Source organism: Thermobia domestica, chromosome 3 (genome assembly GCF_964235325.1).
Source record: "Thermobia domestica chromosome 3, izTheDome1.hap1.1, whole genome shotgun sequence".
Taxonomy (NCBI): Eukaryota; Metazoa; Arthropoda; class Insecta; order Zygentoma; family Lepismatidae; genus Thermobia; species Thermobia domestica.
This window is the reverse complement of record NC_137456.1, coordinates 90460612-90483666: the sequence shown is the minus strand read 5'-3', so window position 1 is coordinate 90483666 and position 23055 is coordinate 90460612. Positions and strand designations below refer to the sequence as shown.

At 36.1% G+C, this 23055-nt stretch overlaps 1 protein-coding gene across 1 annotated transcript in view; it reads left to right on the top strand.

The window, feature by feature from the left end:
* LOC145680607 (U3 small nucleolar RNA-associated protein 6 homolog) overlaps positions 1–23055 on the top strand; it is a 57222-nt gene that overhangs the window by 8806 nt on the left and 25361 nt on the right. The window contains exons 2-5 of the mRNA XM_081751287.1: positions 11800–11926; positions 15879–16019; positions 17381–17563; positions 21335–21576. Coding sequence (XP_081607413.1) covers positions 11800–11926; positions 15879–16019; positions 17381–17563; positions 21335–21576 — 693 coding nt within the window. The remainder of the gene's footprint in view (positions 1–11799; positions 11927–15878; positions 16020–17380; positions 17564–21334; positions 21577–23055) is intronic.

Here is a 23055-nt window from a genome sequence, read left to right as displayed (position 1 = left end):
GTGAATTTTACCTTAGTTTGCCATCATTAGTAAATCCAAAATGTCGAATAAAAACTACGTCTGTGTAAGTTGTCATAATAATAATAAGAAGAAGAAGAAGAAGAAAATTTATTTTTATAATTGCAAAACCTCTCGCAGCTCCACGCATCAAGTTCGAACTTGTTCAAGAAGTTCTGCTGTAACCACGAAACATTTTATTACGCGATTCGGTGTCGTGAACATCATCCTAATGTTCACTGGAACCATGAAAATTGTTTTCACTGGTAACGTGACATTGTAGTGCACTAGTTACAGTGTTTGTGTGAATAACAATGGAGAAGTTCTATTACAGTAAGGACCATATTAAATGTGTCGATTATTCTGAAAGGCATAAGGATTGTGTACAAAAATAATTCCTTGACAATAATTTTATCTTTCGGTAAAATATATGTATTACGTACAGCCCGTCTGCCAAAACGTAGTATTAGGAGAGGTTGTGTAAAGGGTGCTTTGAATATTTACCGTGAACAACGTGAATATATGTGAGATATTGGTGACCACGGAAGAAAGTGTAAATATGAAATTATGTACCAATAAGATAAAGAATGTAGATTTGGAAACCATTAACCAGACAGTTAACATGCTAAACATGGATGTGTCGCCATTAAAACGGCCGCTATCGGTGAAACCTAGACTACGGTGAAGGATTCACTTCTCAAAACTTTTCATACTGCCTTTCAAATCGCCTTGTGTACAGGACGCAAATAATCATCCTCCCCTAATAGTACGTTTGGGCAGACACGCTGTATGCAATCCATATATTTTACCGCAAGATAAAATTTTTGTCGAGAATTCTTTCTGTGCACTACGATGTGTTCTAGAATTCTCTTATGGCTTTAAACATAATCAACACATTTAATACAGTTCTTACTGTAATAGGACTTCCCCATTGTTATTCACACAAACACTTAACTAGTGCACTACGATGTCATGCTACCAGCGAAAACAATTTTCATGGTTCCAGAGAACACTAGGACGATGTTCACGACACCGAATCACACAAACTATCAATAACGCATGAGATAAAACCTTTTAATGAAATATATGCAAGTTTTCGAAAACTGTTGTGATGTGGGAAAAATTGCGCTTCATGTGATGTTTACAATCATTAATAAATATCAAATAAAATCCACGTAGTGTCATTTAGAAACAAATAAAAGTTCTACCAAGATGGCAACACTGCCAACCGAATTGCAACGCACATAAAAATCATATTGATACAAATCAACTTTCTGAACTTTATCAAAGCTTTAACACGGTACGTGACGTTTGGGCGCGGACGTTTGGGCCCCGCCGTTTGGGCACTGGACGTTTGGGCGCCAGACGTTTGGGCGCTAGTTAAAAAGTCGTTATGTTAGGCGCTGAGTACAAAGTTCGAATCAAGATATCACAAGGTGTCTACTGTAGTGGAAGTCCTTGAATTATACTGGATTTTGTTTTACATACTAGAAATACTGGAATTTCAAAATTATAAAAACTGAATTAACAATTAAATTTTGTAAATTTAAGTTTCAACGAAAGTTAAGTGTGCTTTTTATTTGATAACTTTTCAAGCCAAATGTAAGTCGACCAGACTACATATGATTGACTGCATTACATACATAGTGAGCCTATTCCATTAAAAAACTTAAAGCAGGCCTTCTACTGTAGTTACGCAATAAGTGTGAATGTCAAACACATTTCTAGTGGCTAAATGACCAATATATGTACACTTAACTATTATTTTTCACTTTGAAATCGTTGTTTTTTTTTCTTTCGCCACTTTCTTTAATGCAGATTAAATGCTTACAATGGGACGAAAAAGTGTGTTAAGTTTTGATTTTTATATTGGAATGTTAATAAAAAAAAGTGATACCAGAAATACGGCATACTACAGTTCCTAAACTCAATGTGTTAGACATCCTGTATGCAAAATATGTCTTACACACCATATATGCAAAGTATATTTCCCTCAACTCGATTAGGATATAGGATTTTTAGATTTCTGTTCTCTCGGCATCTAAGGCCATTTAGCCCGTCACGTTTGAGGGAGCACACTATCCGGGGTAAGGGAAGGAAGAAAGGATTGGGGAAGGAAGGAAGCGGCCTGGACCTATAAATTAGGTACCACCCCGGCATTTGCCTGATGTGAATGAAGAAAACCCAGGAAAACCTCATTCAGGGTGGCTGGCCTGAAAGAGCGTGTTACACTTTTTCGACCGAGTGCCCCCACCGGCAATCGAACCCGGGACCGATCGCACCGAAGGCGAGAGTGTTAGCGACTACGCTGCAATCTTTTATTGGTAGTTCTTTATTGGACTTAAGGAAGAGAAGAGTTTGGCAAACGTAATACGAAAGAAAACAAATTTTAATATTCATAAATATGTAATTATTAACTTTCTTTAAAAAAATACAAAAATTAAATCAATACGTTTTAATTAACATTAAGAAAATTAACAGTTCGTCTGATTCCTTTATTTCCTAGCTTTCTTATATAATACAAAAATTAGATCAGAAGTACAAGAATCGTGAACAAGCGAAAAATCAATCCATGACGAGGTTAGGCAACAAATGCCACAAACGCATTAAACTATTTAATTTATGTAACATACCTTGTTTGTTACAGACAAGTTAATAGGCTCAATGTGAATTTTGAATTATATTACTCATATTATTATCGTAATTTTATAATAGGGCAATTTAAAGTATCCTTATGCTTATTATTCTTTCGCAAACATCGCGTTGAAATGCAGATTTTGTTGTGTTTAGACGTTGGTTCTCTTAGTAAACTGCTCTTGAGTTTGTTATCAATCTTCTTCTTCTTCTTCTATTGAGCCGCCCATAGTAGGAGAATATACAGGCTAGGAGCATTACAGAATGAGGCCAGTTTATAACATTGATTTATAGTTCAAATTAAGGTTGTAGTATTCTTTCTTACTATATATTTTGTTCATGAATATCTATATTCTATGCGAATTATCTTTATTTTGTTTAATAAAGCTGTAATAAAGGTTTCACCAAAATTTCCAACAGTGGGAATGAGAGAGAAGCGAAGCGGTGAAACGACTGTCTTTATATATACTGTGTACTTCACCAAAAGCCGAACAAGAGTGGCGTCGTAATTTTCTTTCTTCTGTTAGAAGAAATTTTATTTTGTGATGGACTGAGAGCGAGTTCGTCGTTTTACTCTGCATAATAATAATCTCCAAGGAGTGAAATTATAGTGAGAACGTTATTCTCCCTAGGTTTTGGATGGAAGGGAGATAATTCTAACAGATAAAGGTGGAAGTTGATCGCGCACATGGTGATTCTTGTGTAAGCTGAACAATGGCGTAAAAACTAATTATTTCTTCTAGTAGCAGCACTTCAGGTAACGTGACTAACTTTAAGTCTATCTACAATGACTATTCTGCATGTGAGCCTTGAAGTAAAGTGAACTTAATCTTGTTTTATGGGAAACTTCAGTAGTAAAACTCGAACTGCCAAAGGTCAACGGATATATCTATATTTAGTTCAGTTGAATTATTTTGGGAACACGAACCTACTGAATAAAACTATTCTTTCTTCGTATTAGCTACAGTGGTTTATCAGAGTTAGAAATTAAATCTACAGTTGTTTATTAGAGTTAAGATAACGAAAGCACTGGTGTTCTTCAGAAGTATAAATTAATATTTGTGAGTACGAAAATGTATAGTTCACGAGTGTATCTTATACACGGTACAATGTCCGAGTAAAGAGTTCCTATGGGGGAAACCTTCTCCCAAAGGGGCCCAGCCCGTGCGCGGCCTCGAATAGTCTTAGCCAGCCCTCTCATTATGTAAGTCGTAAGTAGCGTAAATCTCTCTCTCTCTCTCTCTCTCTCTCTGTTGTGAAGTTCATTAAGTATTGAGTTAACCGTATTAGAAATGTATCTGAATATTTCCTATTAAAGCTCCAGTCCACGTGAAATTTCATATAATATATATATATTGATGGTATTTATCAGTGTTTCTTGCTATACGTGTTTAAAGTTCAAGTGATTTCATGGGTAAGGTTGCCATTTTACGAAGATTGTCTGAATAGCATCTATAGTTCTCCAAAGTTTGTCCACCTTCGGTTATCATATGTTACAGTAATAAGTTGAACGTTGTCCCTCTGCTTAGATTGCTGGTGTTTCTAACTACGTTATGTCGAATTGCTGTTTGTTCGGTAACTGTCTATAAAAAAATATATGTATATCTCGTCCATTCGTCCAATGTTGTCTAGTTAATATAGGTATACAAAGTCTCATCCAATTGTCCTTTATGAAGTGTGTTATATACTATTGTGTCCATTGTCTACCTAATCCAGATAGTCTAGTATTGTCTATTATTACTGTCCACCTAACTTGTCCGCCCGAAAGGGAATATTATTATTACTAAACGTCCGAGTCATTAGTTGCTGTGTCTGCCCAGTGGATGTTCGGCTGTACACATTACTATTTGAGTGGCTACGGCATATTGAGTTATGCGAAATGTGTGAACGGAAATTCTATCATGCTGAAGTGGTGATTAAGACGTCAAGTGTACTATATTTGACTTCGTATAAATTGCATTACATTATAATCGATAGTAGAATGCGCCCATGGTTGGAGCTGCCGAACGGGGATGTCAGTAAATATTACCTCCGTTCCTTTATTGATTGTGTTTGGCACTTGAACTGAACCGGAAGCGGTAACACTTCTTTCAGCTGACGCTCGCTCAAGCGAGAATCACTCTGTTCTGTTATTATGTCGTACCTATGACGAGTGATGTGAAACTCTTAACTTTATTTAGTTGTCTGCGACTGCAATATGGTTGTTGCTCTTAAGTGGTGTGACGAAGTGTCAGGTAATAGTTTCTAACAGTTACAATACAATCTACTTCGACTATTGGTCTATGGACAGTTCTCTGGTAAAAAAAAAAAAAAAAAAAAAAAAAAAAAAAAAAGTTAACAATAAAATCTGATAATGGTTGATATTGTAAACAAATTGGGGATGAGATTGACAGACAGAATTCTAGATGTGTTCTATTGAAGTTTTTTTTTCCACAATGTTATGATACTATAATGAATATACTGGCACCTTACGTTAATTGTAGTAGTGTGGTTAACTACCACACCAGTCTGAGTTGAAGCATTGTTAATAAATAGTATCTGAAAATGATTTTTTTTCTTTTTCAAAGTACTTAATATAACTAAGGTAAAATATTCATATATACGTACATGTTTAAGCTGAGCTTTATTAAAGGAGTTGAGTGGAGCTATTACTCTCCCTTCTAATCTGCATCCACCGGAGGTAAGTTTCTGGTTCTTCATTCTTTTTGTTTCCGTTTTCGTTTATTAATTTTTCCGTTGCGCGATAGATTCCCTTCTCGATTCCTTTCGAGGTTGCTAGGACTTCGAATTAGGGATCAAGAAGTGAGTTCAAGGGAGGTGGTCGTTACGTATTGGAAAGAATCAAAACTTCCCTTGAACTAGGCTTTTAGATTGTAGCAGTCGTTATACATTTAGATGAATAAATAAGATAGAGATAGAAAATATACAGATAAATGAGGTGAGATAAAGATAGAAGTGTAGGAAATGTATATATCTTGATTGGCGCTTAGTTTTCAGTGCCTAGCTTACTTTATATGTCGTAAATTGTGATTTTTACTATGTACCTCGCGCCCAAACGTCTGGCGCCTAAACGGCTTTGCGCCTAAACGTCCGGCGCCCAAACGGCAGCGCCAAAACGTCCGCGCCCAAATGGCGGCGCCCAAACGTCCTGTCCCGCTTTAACACACAGTTTCTGATTTAACGCGAAATATATATTTTATTTTCTATTGTCTCAGACCGATTTTGGGTCCCGAGTTGGAAACCCTGTAACTCGAAAACGAAGCGGAATTCGACTCATGTTTATAGGAACTTTTCTGCTGGATTTGATGTCAGGATTCATCTTTCAAAATTTTCATACTCCCTTTCAATTCGCCTTGTGTATAGGATCTAAATGCCCATAGGAAATATTTACATTTCAAGTACAAAAATTGAAATTTCAATAATTAATTGTGAATGTTAGGGGCTGCAGCCGCATGAACGGTTAACGGATATTAAATACTTAGGTACTTCTCCAATACATATAAAAAATTCAGATTTTTAAAAGGTGGGGTTTTTGAGAAAATGGCGTCCAAACATGGCGTCTTACTGAAATTTTCAGCTTTTCATCATGCTATAACGTGGGATGTAATAATCAGAAACGTAAGTCCTTTACATTTTCAAGAGACCTTATGGAGTAGATTTTGATGCTAGAAGCAGATGGTTGATATTACTCGTGAGGACAGAAAAAAAATGTTTGAAGTTAGCAAAAATTTCACCGAAGTTGGCAATATTGCGAGTGAATTGCGCGATTCCTATTGGACCAATATACGAATTTTGGCCCTCCACCGAAACATACAACTTTATACTCTTCCTGCTATTGCGATTATGTTACCAAGTACACTCGTTTCTCTACAAAAAAGTTTTTAATTTGACATGTTTTTTAGTTTTTCGAGCAATCCGAGAGGAGGGCAGCCATTTTGGAAGGCTGTATATCCAAGAATTTTTTTTTTCAGCAAAAAGAAAAAATATGGGTCTAATAATTTTGTATGTAGTTTCTTATTTTAAAAAATAAACTAAATCTGAGACAGTCGTGTGGACCACCCTGGACGATCTGAAATGGAATCACTCTACTACTAACACCAAGCGAAACAAGCTTATTTCTGTCCATATGTGATATAAATACATAGAGCAAATTATTTAAACCAAGAAAACCTGGGTTTTTTGGTTTTTTCAATAAAAACCATGGTTTTTCCCAACCCTGAAAATAAGTGAGTGCATGTGAAAGATGGCTATTAGATACTATTTTCCACCGTTAGTATATTTCTCTACAGTGTACAGAACTGTACGTTAAGTTCACAAGTGGAGCGTTACTAATATGAAACTAGCGGTACGACAAGTGCTATTGAAACTTCTGTCATTGCCAAACCAGCTTCTTTTCAATACCTTCGGTTACGCGCCTACATACCCTTCAGAGCCCACTAGCTTTGCACTCCATGACGGTTAGAGAGCATTTGTGCTTTTTAATGGGCATCTAGCAGAGGTTGGTTTGTGTTTTTGCACTGTAATTTTTATGCCATACATCAGGAAGCCGTATTTGTACGCAAATCGTAAAAGAATTGTAAATTTTCAACAATTGCTTTCGGTGATCCCCTTGAATTTATCTATGCTGAGATATTTTTATGTCGCTCAGCGGAAACCTTTTAGGGGACAATAAGAAAGAATTAGTCAAAAAAAATTAATTTTTCAATAATTCTTTCTAGTGATGCGCCAAAACTACGATTATTGCAACTAAGTTATTTGGTAGTGACAGCCACATCGACGTGTTTTCAGTGTTGTAATACTACTTAATTGTTGCTAGTTTAATAACTTACCTACTTCTTACTTACTTATTCCTTACTCCTTACTCACGTACTTACTCCTTACTTACTTACTTACTTCTATTCATTTTCCTTCTCCAGTTGTAATTGTTATCCAGTGTGCTGTTCACTGTATGTTCATGTACGTTTGTTGTTTCCTTAACAGGATAAGACGTGTTCCTGTATGTTTTGCTTAATTCCTCTGTGATTTATTCGTTGACTGCCTATTAATTTATGATGTCTATACAGTAAACTCCCGGTTACCCGTACTTCTGCCTGTGCCCATTTGTAGGTTAACTTTATGTTAATAATAAGGATACTTACAGTCAAATCTGAAACTTATAATTTTTGGTACATAATATCATACAGACCTGTTATGGAGGGGAATTGTATATTTTTATTAGGTACCCCACCAGATATATACCTTTGCAGTATACACTTTTGTCTATATTTTTAATTTGTATAAAAAGGGAGAAATGTGTAAGGGTTGAAACTTGATGAATGAGCACTTCTGTATCAGACGTCTTTATCCAGAAATGCTCGTATTCCTGATCATTTGTTTTTTTGCAAAATACATACTCAACTCGGAATTTTTCACGTCAATAACCTACTTTTTGAAAATACTTTTCATCTATTAGATACTTCATGAATGATAATGGCTGATACAATTATTCTGTCTTGTAGTTACAACTTGCTAACCATTTTGGTTTTTGTTTCACATCGATAGAACAACTAGGGGCTGAGGTACTTTAGATTCTGTAACCCCTTACAAATGACGCATCTTCAAAAACAAATATGTCTGCCGTTCGAAACGTACCGGTAACGTCACTAAACTTAAATTAATGGTTGTTTTAAACTAACATGTTAAGGTATCTGTACATTTAAAAGATCAGATTTTTTAAAAAATTGTCGAGCAACATGCATTGGACCACTTCACATGGATTTGTCATTTTTTTCCCTTCGTAGCCCCATTTTTTCTAAATTAAATACATGTGTTGCTGTGTTGTATTACTGTGTAAAAGTACTACCTTTCAAGTGTTAATTGATTTGGTTCCCCTGTCATGTAAGAAAACAAAATATATTCAGAGTAATTATAAAGTTATCTTCCTATTCTTATATCACTCGGATTATCCTCTGCAGGAAAAATTAAAATTATTTCACGATTTATTTCTATGTACTCCCGTAGTCGCTACTGAAAACACGAATATGATATTTAATTATGGATAATCTCCAGTTACCGAAAGCTCCGCGCAGAATCAGAAATCTGTTTAACAACGTCGAAGGCTCTTGTCATTTTCCAAAAGAGTGATCCCGTCTTTTTAATTTGCACATCGACTCGGTAAATGTGCACCATAACTGGTTCACATATATTTCTCGCTTAATGTGGTTTTGCGCTCCGTATTGTCTCTACATTTCTTTTTCCTTTCCCTCCATATACGAGGATAATCTCAAAAGTAACGTTTCCAAACTGCTGGGGACACAGGGAAACTGTTCGTGTGGCTCATAACAATACTGTTGTGTTTGGTGCTCCCCCCCCCCTTCCTCTTCCCAATTTCGAACAAGCCTTTGCCCACCTTGTTGGAGCGCTCAGACTTGGCTTGGCAGCTGTTTGTGATGAAGCTTCCACTTGGCGAACCACCAAGTGTGAAGTTCGGACAGTTATTCGGTTTTTGAACGCAAAAAGCGTTAAGCCGATTGAAATTCATCACTAGTTGACAGAAGTGTAAGGTGAGTCATGCATGGATGTCAAAGATATACACAAGTGTGAAAGAAGCGGAAGATCATCAGTTTCTAACAAGACAGTCACAAAGGTATAGTGACTAGTTTATGTTGCCCAAGTTGGAATAATATTTGGCCGCAACACGCTTCAGCAACGACGACGAGTTGAAAAATGACCGGGTCAGTGCTTACCCTTAAACAAATGGCGGAGAACTGGTATAACATGGGATATACAGAAGCTACGACAGCGAAAATAATGTACATATGAGTTATTCCTGCACTACTAAAGCATAATAAAATTGGTACATGCAAATTATTCGATTATAATTATCACTAAGAATACCTTAATCTAGCCTAATAATGCCTTCAAAATGGTAAAATTATAATATTAAAGATAGACCACTGCAGTAATGAAAATTAAATAAAAAATACTGATTTTACTACAATATGAAAATTGAGACTAGTACAAGTTGTCAATAACCAATGATTCTTTTGCAGCTGCCAAAGAAACCAAAAGTTCTGTCAAATTGGCTATCCTTGAAAGAAAACACGGTGGCTCAGTGGTAGAGCGCTCACTCTTTGCGTGGGGTCGCTGGTTCGATCCCCGGCCAAGAAACTTTATGGTGAACAACGTCATGTCCGTGGGTTTTCTCGGGGTATTCCCGTTCCTACCACACTCTCATTCTACCAATTCTTCCATCATGATTCACTTGCCTTAATCATAGTCTCCTTTAGCCTAAAGGGCATAATCGTGGGACGTAAACTGAAAGAAATACCCTTCAAAATTTTTCATTTAATATTATTATTATTGCTGTATCTCGGTTTAAACCAGTTGCAATTTTATGATCTGATAGCCGTCTCCGACAAGTGCTGATTATTGGAAGAGTTCTTCTCCAAAAACCTTACTGACCATATGACAGGGTCTAGAATTAGTTAGTGTTGTAGTATTTTTAAAGATAAATTTTGCATTTATCTGTTGCAGTTGCGTCACAGTACTTTTAAGAACAATACTGTACATGAGATAATGATTATTCTTACTGTAATTTTCTGACATTTCCATATCTTTTAATTTCGTCTGCCAGGACTTTATATTTGCTAATTTTAGCACTGAATGTTGTACGTATATTGTAAGTCCTTGTACTGCTACAACTACATCTAGGAGAATTACCTCAAGATTCATTTTGTTGGTAATAGTGATGTCAGGTCTGTTTGCAGGTACCGTTACATCCATAGTGATTTCTCGATTGCAGTAGAGGTTTGTATTTATCGTTTTCAATTACTGGATTTGGCTGATATTTGTAGTGTGGCTTGATATCAGTGATAATTTCATGTTATGTGCCAGAAACTGATGAATGGTTTTTGCAACCTTGTGTATTTTTTAGATAGTCTGTAAGAGCTATTATGCGGTGTAAACTGTAATGTGTTCAAATGTTTCTGTTATACCTCCGCATTTTCTGCATTTTTCGTCTGGTATATATCTTGCTAAAATGTGTGTTTACAGTAATTTTGCGTTTGTATTACTTTGTCGTGAATGGCCATCATAAATACTTCTGTTTCAAAAGAGATTCTAGTTTTCTTGAACCAGACATTGATTGTCATATATCTGTATTTCTAAGTACTGATAATTCTTAAGGGTTCCGTGGAGTTCATCTGTTTGTTTGATTCTTAATTTTTGGTAAACTCTGTCTTGGCTAGATAGAGTGGTGTAGCTTTCATGTCTCGGTTGGTTTCTTTTTTGATGGTAAAATATTGACAAAAGTCTTCAACCTATTCTTAGTATATATGTGTTACCAATGCCTCCTTTTTCTGTGGGAGTGTCACTTATTCTATTGCTTGAATTCTGTCATTAAAGTTCGGATCATTTATATTAAATTAGTTAAATCAATCTCTGTCCATTTGATTAGGCCAAATGAATATATAATGAGAAATGTTGCAAACATATTACTTTTACTTAGCGTTAGTAAGCTGAGTTCTGAGTACCGTCTTAGTTCTTGACTGGAAGTCTTTCTGCATTGTGCGTTTCAACGCGTCGAAGCTGCATTATTCCTAGGTATTTGTAGTGCTTTCCTTCTTTAAAATGTTCTTGTCTTGTGGTGTTCATCAGTTGGAAATCCTTTTGATTTTACTATTTTTTCTTTTGCAAATGAGTTGATTTATGTTCGTTTATTCTTAATCCATACGTATGTGACGACTAAAAGCTGTTACCTTGGCGTAGAGCTTTAGTACGTTAGTAGAGGTCATTATAAGATAAAAATTGCCGAATTATGTGCTGGATTACTCAAATTTTCAAATAATTTTTAAATTAGTGAAATATGTGTTCTATACGCTCGGTCTCCTTATCAGAACAACTATTGTTTTTCGAATTCTTATGATGTACTGTTTTTCACTCTGTATTCAAAAGGTACGTTGTAGTGTGTCTGAATTATCGCCATTATTTTGCCAAGGAGTTGAAATTAGCTTGAATTTTCAAATATATTTGGCATTCTTTCTTTCTTTTCTTTTTCTTTTTTTTTTCGTACTGTGATCGCTTTGCGAACAAACAAGTGCAGACAATCACTAACAAAGCATGAAGTAAGAAAATGTCTAATGTAGTTATTTTTTCACGCTAAAATAATCTGTTCTTTTTCCCTTCTAGGGCGATAGCAAAGAAAAGAAAGGATTTTGAGTACAAACTGCAACGAAGAACTAAATGTAAAGAAGATTATTTGATGTATATACAATATGAAATGGATCTTCTCAAACTAATCAGATTACGAAGAGAGGTACTGTATAATATTAATTATTTTTATGTTAGCAGAAATAATTGAAATCTTTCAGTTTTACGAGTATGTAATATGTCGAAAGAAATCTATCTTTGAAATCTCACAAAGAAGAAAAACATTTGTGTTTGGTCGACTACATATGAGGAGCAGTCAGATGAACACCGAACACTCTCCATAAAACACATTCCTCGAAATAGTTGACAACACTGCTGTTACTTATTATTAGTGCCATCACTCGGAAGGAGAAATGCATAGTGACAACTCACAGGTACACACAGTTGTTCGTTTATTGTGCTGTAGGTGCGCATAGTGAAAAGTGTGTTCGTCCATCATTAGAAATGGAGTCAAGCAAAGAAGAGCAGAGAGATGTGGCTCGTTTTTTGGTGGCTAAGGGATACGCGAACTCATCATTGCATGTTTGCTGTGCATGGCGAAGACTACATGTCACTGACAAGTACGCAGGAGTGGCATAAGAGATTCCGAGAAGGACGCACATCACTGCAAGACGATTCGCGCCCAGAACAAGCCCATCAATCCATTACCCTTGATATGATTGCGGGAGTTGATTATCTTATTCACGGAAACCGATGAATCACAGGGGAAGAAATTCGTGTTCCGGTTGGAATTTGCCATGGCTCCGTTCATGCCATTATCAAGGAACACCTGCAGTTCCGAAAAAAACAAATGTGCGAAGTGGGTTCCGCATCAACTGACGGAGGGACAAAAGATTGACTGAATGGTTTCATGTCTGATGCATTTGCAGCAGTACCACCAGGAAGAGTATGCGTTTCTGTCCCATATCGTCACAGAGGATCAAACGTGGTGTCATCAATTTGGGCTCGAGATCAAACGGCAAAGCTAACAATTGAAACAACCCGATTCTCCCCCGCCAAAGATTTCCAAGGCTTTTCACACAAGTTCGGGCACAGTCATGATGACCTTCTTCGACTGCAAGAGCCATTCGCTTGTTGACTTCCTCAAGCGTGGGGCCGCAGTAAATGCGATGCGCCATGAAGACTTTGCAGAAACTGAGATACGCCATAAAGTTAAAGCGCACTGAAATGTTGTCGGACGGAATAATCCTTTGCATGATAATGCCCATCCCCATACTGCCAAGCTAGTGGGGCTTCAGAGCTTTGCTGGGAAACCCTTCAACATCCTTCGTACAACCCAGATCTTTCTCCTTGTGATTTTCGCATTTTTGGCGACTTGAAGAAAGACATTCATGGACATCGGTTTCACTTGGACGAGGAAGTGCAAGAGTGGGTGAAGTTGTGGATCCGTCAGCGATCTAACTCCTTCTACAAGACTGGGATTGATCATCTCGTCTCCCAATGAGATACGTGTATTAATCCGTCTGGCAATTACTTTTGAATAAACAAAACAAAAAAAAAATCATTAGTACTTTTTCGCGTGTGTTCTGTTTTCATTTGACTTTCCCTCATGTATATAGTGGACATTAAACAGAAATAGAAATTGAAATAGAACTCAGAAAACGACATCCGTAGTAAAATCTGTTGAGCAGTAAAACGACGTGCATAAAATATAACTTTCCAATTGGAAACATGCTCTTGTTAATGTGTTGAGTTGATTTTGGGTTTAACGTCCCTTTCAGCAGCGAGACTACATGAGATAGGACCTACTGCTTAACGTGGAATCCGAACCATTTGAGCTCCCGCCGGGAATCGAACCCGGGTCCCCCACGCCAAAGGCGCGTCGTGTTAAGTCAGTCTTTTAATTACAAAAAGAAAATCCTGACCAGCTCAGGTCAAAGATTTTTTTAAATACATATGTCTTCTACCGCCTTCCACGTTTAAGTTCTTTGGTGCAATCAATATTAACTGCATACGGCTATAAAAATCATGTTCTGTCTACGGTTAACTGTCTATAGTTATAAAGATCCAACAGTCATGAAAAGATTCAAATTTGCACTATTACAAAAAATTTCCGGTTCAACTGTACAAACAATAAATAAGGTCTCGAAACCGGATTATACTTTAATCTTCCACTTTTTTAAAGGGAAAAATACAGAAGTATAAAATTTTAACACTATTAGCTCATATATAGCACTGTATTCCCATGACAGCATATAAGAATTATGACAAACAAGTCAAGTCGAGGGACTTAAAGTTGATCCAGGCGAACTTACTATCATAACAACTTCAATAACAGAAAACAGTTCCTGTGAGATATCTGGTGGGAAACTTGAGGTCAGACGAAGGCAGATATCTTACAAATGTACAGTTCTGGGATAAACAAATAATTTAGTTCTTTGTGACAGTACTTTCTCTTACGGTAACCTTTTAATATTAGTGTTCTGTTGATCCTATGATTCCATTAAAAAGGAAAGGATGTCTTACAACTTGTAGCCTATTCTAACAACATCCTATTTGAGCAGGGAAGAAGAAAAGAGAGAAAAAATGTTTCTCTGGTGACTCTTCGTAAAGGAAAGAAAATGAAAGCAAACTAGTCTTTTTATTCTTCTCTTGAACTCAAAATATTTTGCGAGAGAAGTAATTCCCTTATGAAATAAATAATTTAATAAACTCAGTAATATAATAATTGAGGCAGATATGAAATATGAGGTAAGACCTATTATGAAATACAACAATGAAGTACTGTATAGACATTAAGTAACGTTTATAAGGGGAAAAAACTCAAAAATTTTTGTCACGATTTGCTATACGCTATATACACTAATCGGATATTTACTCACTATTTCAAGTTTATAAGATGGAAATTTTAAGGATCTACACTGTAGGAACAGGGATGAGAAGCGCTTCCACGAAATATAGCAATAGAAAATACTCAATTTCTAAAAATGCAGGAGCATTAAGCCTAAAATAATCATATTTGTGAACTCTGTAATTCACACATTTTTCATCAAACATTTATCCATTTACTTTTGCCAAACTGGTATAAGCTTGGTATATACTTTATTATTATTATGTGTTTTGTGCAACGAAACACTGGTTGGATGTTATCGCACTAATTAAAGTCCATTCTTCCATTAAGATGTTTTTTTTAAGTAGATGTTAAGTAAGCTCTATAAGAAATTCTTTATGTTAATTTCGCATTGGGGAAAGAAGTCACTATTGTAGCAGACCATGAAAAACATCAATACTTACAAACTACATCAAAACGGTTTATTACTTTTTCTCTGAATATTTGGCATAATGGTTGTTGGTAGCATAACTTCATTTGTAGTGTTAAGAGAACAAACTGAACCTTCATCAAGATTTTTCTTTTTATTATCATCATTATTTCCTTTTTTTTTCATGTTGTGTTTAGAGCCTAGAAATTAGTGCGTATTTTTGACGAAATTTTATATTACAACTTATTTTAAGTGTACTAAAGCAAACAATTTAATCATGCTGTCAGTGCACTATTTTGAGATGCAGAATGTAATGAAATCTGTAGTTTTAAATCCTATGGTTATGGTCTTTAGGCTGAATTACATGAATGATTAATGGAAAAGAAAAAATTGGTGAAATGAGACTGTGCAAGGAAGTGGAAGAACCTCGAGTAAACCCACAACATGATGTTCATCAAAAACTCAGTGACCTGGTATGAAATCAGAAACAGCCTCGCAGCAGAGGTAAGCTCCATAGCAGAACATGCCGTGATCTGTGATGTGATCGCAGAAAATCTGCCACGCCTGTGCAGAATAATTGCCATGTAACGCTGTAATAAAAATATTATAGTTTCTTGATTTTTTATTTTGGAATTGTTGCAGAAAATTTTTGACTTACAAAAGTTCGTCGCAGAAAGACAAAGGAAGTTCTGCCATCGGGGAGGTAAGCTCTTTATAGTTGTCACCGTGCCCCTGCTATTTTTTTTTTGGGGGGGGGAGATGAATAGAGAAAGTTGGAAGTGCCAGTTGTGATGAACTAGAGTATTAACTTTCTGAAGTGTTTAATTACATTATATTATTATTATTATTATTATTTAGAAACGAGGCATCACTCAGAAGAAAAGTGACATTGATTACGCAATTGCCAATCGAGTCAACAAATTATTCAAGCAGGCTCTCTTCAGGTTTCAAGAGGATGTCAAATTATGGATTTCCTATATAAAATTTTGCAAACAAATGGTGAGTAACGTTGTTATTTAATAGTTTAATAAATGTATAGAAGCCCGTGTTGATCAATATAGATCAATTTATAAATTAATATTGTACGTAGATTTCTTGCTAGGCCGGACTTATTATTTGTCGATTGGCTGGTATATATATATATATATATATATATATATATATATATATATTCATATTCGTTAGCAGTTTGATCTTGACGTAAATAGCTGAAAATTCAACTATAAGCATCCCTGTATGTAATACTGTAGTAAGTGACAAACTGTTTCAACAACTTACACATTATGAACACTTCACAATATGAAGTTCAATCCAAGTCTTTAGATGATGATGAACTGTGTATGATGGAATACGTTCACACTGTACAGAAGTGAAATGGTTATATTCTGAATTACTTGAACTAAAGAAGAAATTACCATTTTACCTGTGTATAGTATTCAAGGATTCATCCATTCCATCTGTATATAGTTTATCATTCTCTCTGACTGGATGCAATTTCATATTGTGAAATGTTCATCAGTTCAAGTTCTTCGTCCACAATGTACACTGATAAAGACAACGGACTTACAGATGATTTTTTAAAAAATTATTTAAGTATGTATCCAATAAGTTTCCATAGTAATATAAAAACATTCAAAATAAAAGAAATTATAAAATACTAGTAATAATATATATTGTTGTCACGTTTTATTCGTTCAAAATAGTGTGCAAAATATTAAGTAAAGTTAAAATTTTACTTTTTTTTTTTTTTTTTTTTATTACACAAAATGCCGAAATAAAATAGCATATGATTCAAAAAGTTCTTTGTTAAGCAGTATGTGACAAAAGCAGACGTCACAATAAATAAACTAGTTTTTCCCATTTATAAAATATATTTGAGAGTGCAAGAAGTAACCTCTTTTCCCCAACATGTAATTTTTACTACAAGTGAAAATACTATGAATTTTAAAAGTAAATGTCAGCTTAGGCAAGGATCAAACCCGAGTCTCTGGCTTATTGTGCTTGTGACCATCTTTCCCCAGGCCAGCTACTGATGTGTAACTTAGGTTGTCCGAGTATAACAGATGTAAGCTTTATTTAATTTCTTACTTTTTATGTGCAAGGACCATTATTCACGGATTTGTGATTGTTGTATATGTATACTATGTTTAAGTTATGTTACAGTTCATGTTTTCTGAATGACCTCGGAGGTAAGAGTAAGTAGCTGGTGCGTATCAAGATTGACTATCTTAGTGGTTAGCTTATTGATACGATAAGCTGGAGACCCGAGTTCGATCTCCGGTCTGGCCGACTTTTTCCATTCTTGAATATCAATTACACATTACACATTTATTAATGTACTACTTTATTTGTTTCATCAGAGATTCTACAGCTCAGTGAGCAGAATGTTAGTTCGTATGTTGCAAGTCCATGGAGATAAACCTAATATGTGGAAATTGGCCGCCAAATGGGAATTCGAAGAAAACCATTCTGTGGAGAATGCGAGACAGTTCCTTCTTCGTGCTCTGAGGTTCCATCCAGAGTCTCAGGCTTTGTATACTGAAGTGAGTTACTTTGTTGTCACAGTAGTTGTACTAAAGAATTGTATTGCAGATGTCAATATTGTATTCCGTATTCAATTTTAAGTTTTGTACCATTCGTTTGAAGACACGTAATTTGACAGTGAATGTTAATTATGTGTTACTTTATATAATGCCTGTTCATAACGAACTAGTAATTTATATATACAATTACGTAAATTGTAAATACCACGACGAGTAGAGGAATGATCGGTACGACAGGCTTGTTGATTTCGTGTTTGCAATTATAGTAGATCTCAAATTCCTTGTTTACCTGTTAACCTTTAGGAGTCCCAGTAGCTGCTGTTTTTGGTCTATCTTAAAATATTTTATATCAATAAACCGTTTTGTAACTTTGATTAGTCGAAATTTGTTCAAAATAATAAATAAATCTCAAGAAGTCTCTTCAGAATAGGGAGTCGTCTTGTAGTCTGATAACTGCGGTTTATTTTCTGGGTGCTAGTTGCAAATTTCAGAGGAAACGCTCTGTTTCTTTAATGTAGTACGTTACTCAGGTTTGAAAACATGCCCTACTTTTACGGGGAGGGGAAAGGACATGGAACAAATCCCTATTTTTAGTTTCCTATACCTTCCCCCTCTCATATGCTACGCTTGCTTCAATATTTTGCTTTTTCATGTTTCTAGACCAATTATGGAATGGAATATTAGCGTTTGAAAACAACTGTTGTTGCTTGGGCTCCAAGGGGGTTACATGCCAGAACGAATTTACACTCTTAAAGGTTCTTGTCTCATCCTTGTTAAGCAAATGTCAAGGTGTTTTGTTAGAATCAGCAGTCTTAGAGAAAATTGCAGCAGGAAAGGATTCAACTAGATTTCGTTGATAACAATAAGCAAATAAAGTTATAAATACATTACTAGATTACAGTGTAATTATTACATGATGGCTCAGTTTATTTATTGATGCACATTCTTTTCTGTAAATTTTGGAACACTATGCTGATATTTCTATGTTTAAAAGACCTAGTCCAAAGATATCCAAAAAACTAAGGATCATACAACTAGTAGACAGTGCTCACGCTTACTTTTCTGATTGTGCTTTTTATACTAATTTGAGGATTCTGAACCAAATGAAACTATTTTAAAATATATCCGTTTATGGGATTACGAAGGAAATTACCTCAAATCCGGAGTCTTTGATGTACTGATTATGCTAATAGTAAAAGTACCGCGCTTGGATGCACTTCTTTTTATATACTTGTCTGAGGACGCTGAATCCAATGAATCTATTTTTAAATATATCCGTCCGTGAAGACACGAAAAATATTTTTAAAAAATAGCTCAAAGTTGCGATCTTCGAAAAAAGTACCACTGATGCCACAGTGAAAGTGCCCACGCTTGGATAAATTTCTAATTTTACTTTTATATTAATTTGAAAAACTGAATGCAGTAGAACTATTTTTAAATATACGCGTCCATGGGGTGCCTGACAACATGATTTCAAATTTGGTATATAAATAAATATAAGTATCCATCGGTCATTTTTTTCCGTGACCTAATGCTGTGTTCACACCGGTTGTATTCGATCTGAAGAACACCTCTACCAACTATTGCTCGGCATCTGAGTTTCCATTCCAGGAGACTGGTTCCAGCTGGACCATGGGTATTGCATCACACTCCTCTTTACAGATTTTCCGCAAGCCGGAGACGGTGCTGACTCGACGATGGGACTGCCAGGTTCGATCCCGGCCCCCGCCAAGTGAACTTTGTGGTGGACAAACACCGTGTGCGTGGGTTTTCTCGGGGTTCTCCCGTTTCCTCCCACTTTCTTCATTCCACCATTTCATTCATTTCTCATAATCACCGTCTCCTTTAACCTAACCGGCATAACCGTAGGACGTAAAAATCAAAGATTTCATTTCATTTTTTCGACGATGGGACTGGTGCCGCTTGAGGAGTCACAATAGTCCATTGGGCTGGCATCTGAACTCTTGACAGGGATGACAGAGAATGGAATTGCCGAAATTCCAGTTCTTCCAGACAGCGATAGAATTCCAGCAATATTTTTGCCTTATGCCTAGATGCCTTGTCTTCGTGCAGTTCAACCTGGTTTATCTTGACTGTACAATCCTAGGATTTCACGCAACATTGATTTTGACATTTCGCTTCACCTTTCGGAGACGCAGTTTGCCCCTATACGAGACTTCGTCCACAGGCATGTACCCTTTTGGGAAACTACGCACTTGCGGAAGAACGTACTTCGGCCCGTATTTACAGCAGGTTTGTATGTAATGACACGGACTTTACCATAGTCTGTGAGGTAAATCAAGGGTAACAACAAACTTTATCGATCACCCACGAGGTGTTAATACAACCTCCTGCAGTTCCTTTGTCGCCCACCCATATGACACGGTTTCAGGGTGTACACCTTGCTCTTGCTAATGACCGTGAGGCCTGTAAAATCCCTGTGAATGACGCGGTTGATTGTCGCCTGCAATAGTGGCGGGGTCCTCTTCACGGAAGGTTGATTTCTAGCTGCTCGCGTCAATATTCTGGGCCCAGAACTCTGTGCCGAATATTTCCGTATAATATGATTCAGAGTGGCAATCCCCACGAAAATTATGTACTTTACACATTTGTACGATGCGCGGCACCGTGAACTTAGCGTCGGAAGGAGTCACAATGAATACCTTCTAGAATCAGTCCAGTTTCGGCGGCATCAGACTACGCTCGGCCACACAGCTCTACTGCGTCACTAACGAGATACTATTTCTTGCTCGAGGCAGTCACACTGCGATGAGTTGCGAATGCACGGTACACTTGTTTATTGACTTTGAGTCAATGAATTAACCTATGTAGTTGGTTCTTTGGTAATTGTATGTGCATCAGTAGGCTGTGTTGTCATCTGATAGACATATTGAACATTCATGTCTGTAATTTTAACAGCTTGTAAAAAATGTTCTTTGTTTTACTATACATGAAAAGTAGTTTAACCTCGCATTAAAACTTGAGTCTTTTGTGCCGCAGTTCTTTTCAGAGATAATGGTAGTTTTGAACAACGCATGTCCTAGCGCAAACAACGAAACTAAGCTCAAGAAGTTGTATTTTTTTTTTCTAATATCAGAGAAAGTAAATAATTTGTTCTAATAAAATCATAAATTATCCTTTCTTGTTACGAATACATTGTTGCCTTTGAAGCAATTTAAACTTGGGCAGAAACTTCAATTCGACATTTTAAAAAAAATGTTGGATAATGACAACTAATCAGGATGAAATTTGTGTACAGTCTTGTTCAAAGAAAATCCTGGATATCCACCTTGTCGGAAACACCATGTTCTGCCAACTGTACCAACCTTATACTTTGACTAAATAAAGGTCTCAATTAGCCTGCGAATATCAACATTTGTTGGATTTAATGCCAAATGAAAAGTTAGAGTACAGATCTTTTCAAATATAGGTAAGTGGACAGGGTTTTTTTGAACAACGCTGTACATAAATTAGTTTCAATAAACTCAAGTACAAAATGACTAAATTTACTTTAATATGAAATTTGCTTAAAAGTGTATATAGTAACTGTCAGCACCCTGGATTTTACTTTAGTATTATTTTGTAAAGGAATATAGGTATTACACGTATCACCATCTTAGTGTGCCGCTGTGATTCTTTTATCTATCTTATTTTATCCTGTATATTATGAATAGAATGTAATAACTCTTAGATCAACATATCATACGCATTATTCGAAATCGTCAGTAATTCTAAGTCAAACGTTATAATGCATGTATTTATGTGTTACAGGCCTTTCGCTTAGAGCTGTTGAATGCACATGGACTACGACAACGGAAGAAAGACGGTGAAGAGAGAGAGGATTCGCAGCAGGTGCAAGACGAAACAAGTGAACAAGTGATGGAAGGAGGTTTGGCAGAAGTTATTTACATATCGGCCAAGAGGAAGATTCACGATGTAGCGTTCATAATCAATTTACTTAAAGTTGCCCAAACATTTGATTTTACGAAAAAGATACAGGATATGATTGTCAAGTAAGAATACTAATCATTATATTGTCTAGTAAAGAATATTAAGTGATTTCCTTCAGTCATTTTGTCGTGGTGCTAACAAGGGAAGAGAGAGAGATTATATATCGAAGTGAAAGATGGTTTATACGTCAATCGAAAGCACTAATGACACTGTAATAAAAATTTTCCGAATGCATATACTGTGTGTTATATTAATATACAGGATATCCAGAAAATCCGTTTCCACCCAGAGAAATCGCAAATGGTGAGACATGCCAAAATAGGGAAACACGTGTTTGATCATTTTAAAAGTACAACGTATCAAAGCAAAAATTTTTGTCCCAGGGCCTTAGGCGAGGTTCAAGTCAAAAATTGCAAATGGTGAGGGAGTCAAATAGCATATCGTTAGAAACCTTTGGGAAATGAAAGAAGACGAAACAGGTCTCGACTTCGTAAAATTACTTTGTGTAAAATGGTTTCCGGTTACAATGTCAGCAAAAACGTTATTGTAAGGTTTATGACCCCCCCCCCCCCAAAAAAAAAAAAAAAAGGTGAGACAGATGTCAAAACAGGAAAACTCGTGTGTCATTATTTCAAAAGTACAATGATTGAAAGTAAAAATATTTGTACAAGAGCCCTAGACGGTGTTCTACTCAAAACTTCAAAATGGAAATGGGGGTCAAGTAGCATATCGTTTGAAAGCTGTTGTAAAATAAAAACAGTTGGAACAAGACTGGACGCTCTACGATAATACTGTGCAAACATTTTGCTTTTTAGTTCCTCTTTCTGTAGTCGAGTTTTAGTTTGTTTTTACTTTAATTCTTGTACTCAACGGAAAGAAAGGAAATGTTTCTGCTGTGAGATTCTGGTCTTTGGGCCCAGTAATGTCTAAATAAAGAAAGAAAGAAAGAAATATAATAAAAGAAAATTAAGAAATAAAGAAAAGAAACAACATTTGACATATTTGAGTATAAAAGTGACTAGTGTAGAATAGTAGGACTTACGCTTGTCTGGATTATCAAGTCTAAAATGATTCAAATAGTATGAAAATAATTTCGTGCACCAGGAACAGCGAATACTGGCAAATGTATCACAATAACAAGTGCCGATTGCAAAATGGAAAGCGAATGCGCTCGGAGAATCGAAATAATTATGCACGTTTTGACTGGCCGTCATTTTGCACAGGGTAATTTTAGAGTCGAGATTTGTTCCGTCTTCTTTCATTTCCCAACAGCTTTCCAACGATATGCTACTTGATCACCCTTGCCATTTGAAAATTTTGAGTACGACCACGTCTGGGATCCTGTGGAGGACCCTGGAATAAATCCTTTTACTTTCAGTCATTGTACGTTTGAAATGATGACACACGAGTTTTCCTGTTTTGATATCTGTCTCACCGTTTCAGGCTTCTTGGGGGGTGATCATAAACTTTACAATGACGTTTCTGCTGACATATTGACCAGCCGTCGTTTTGCACAGGGTAATTTTAGTCGAGACCTGTTC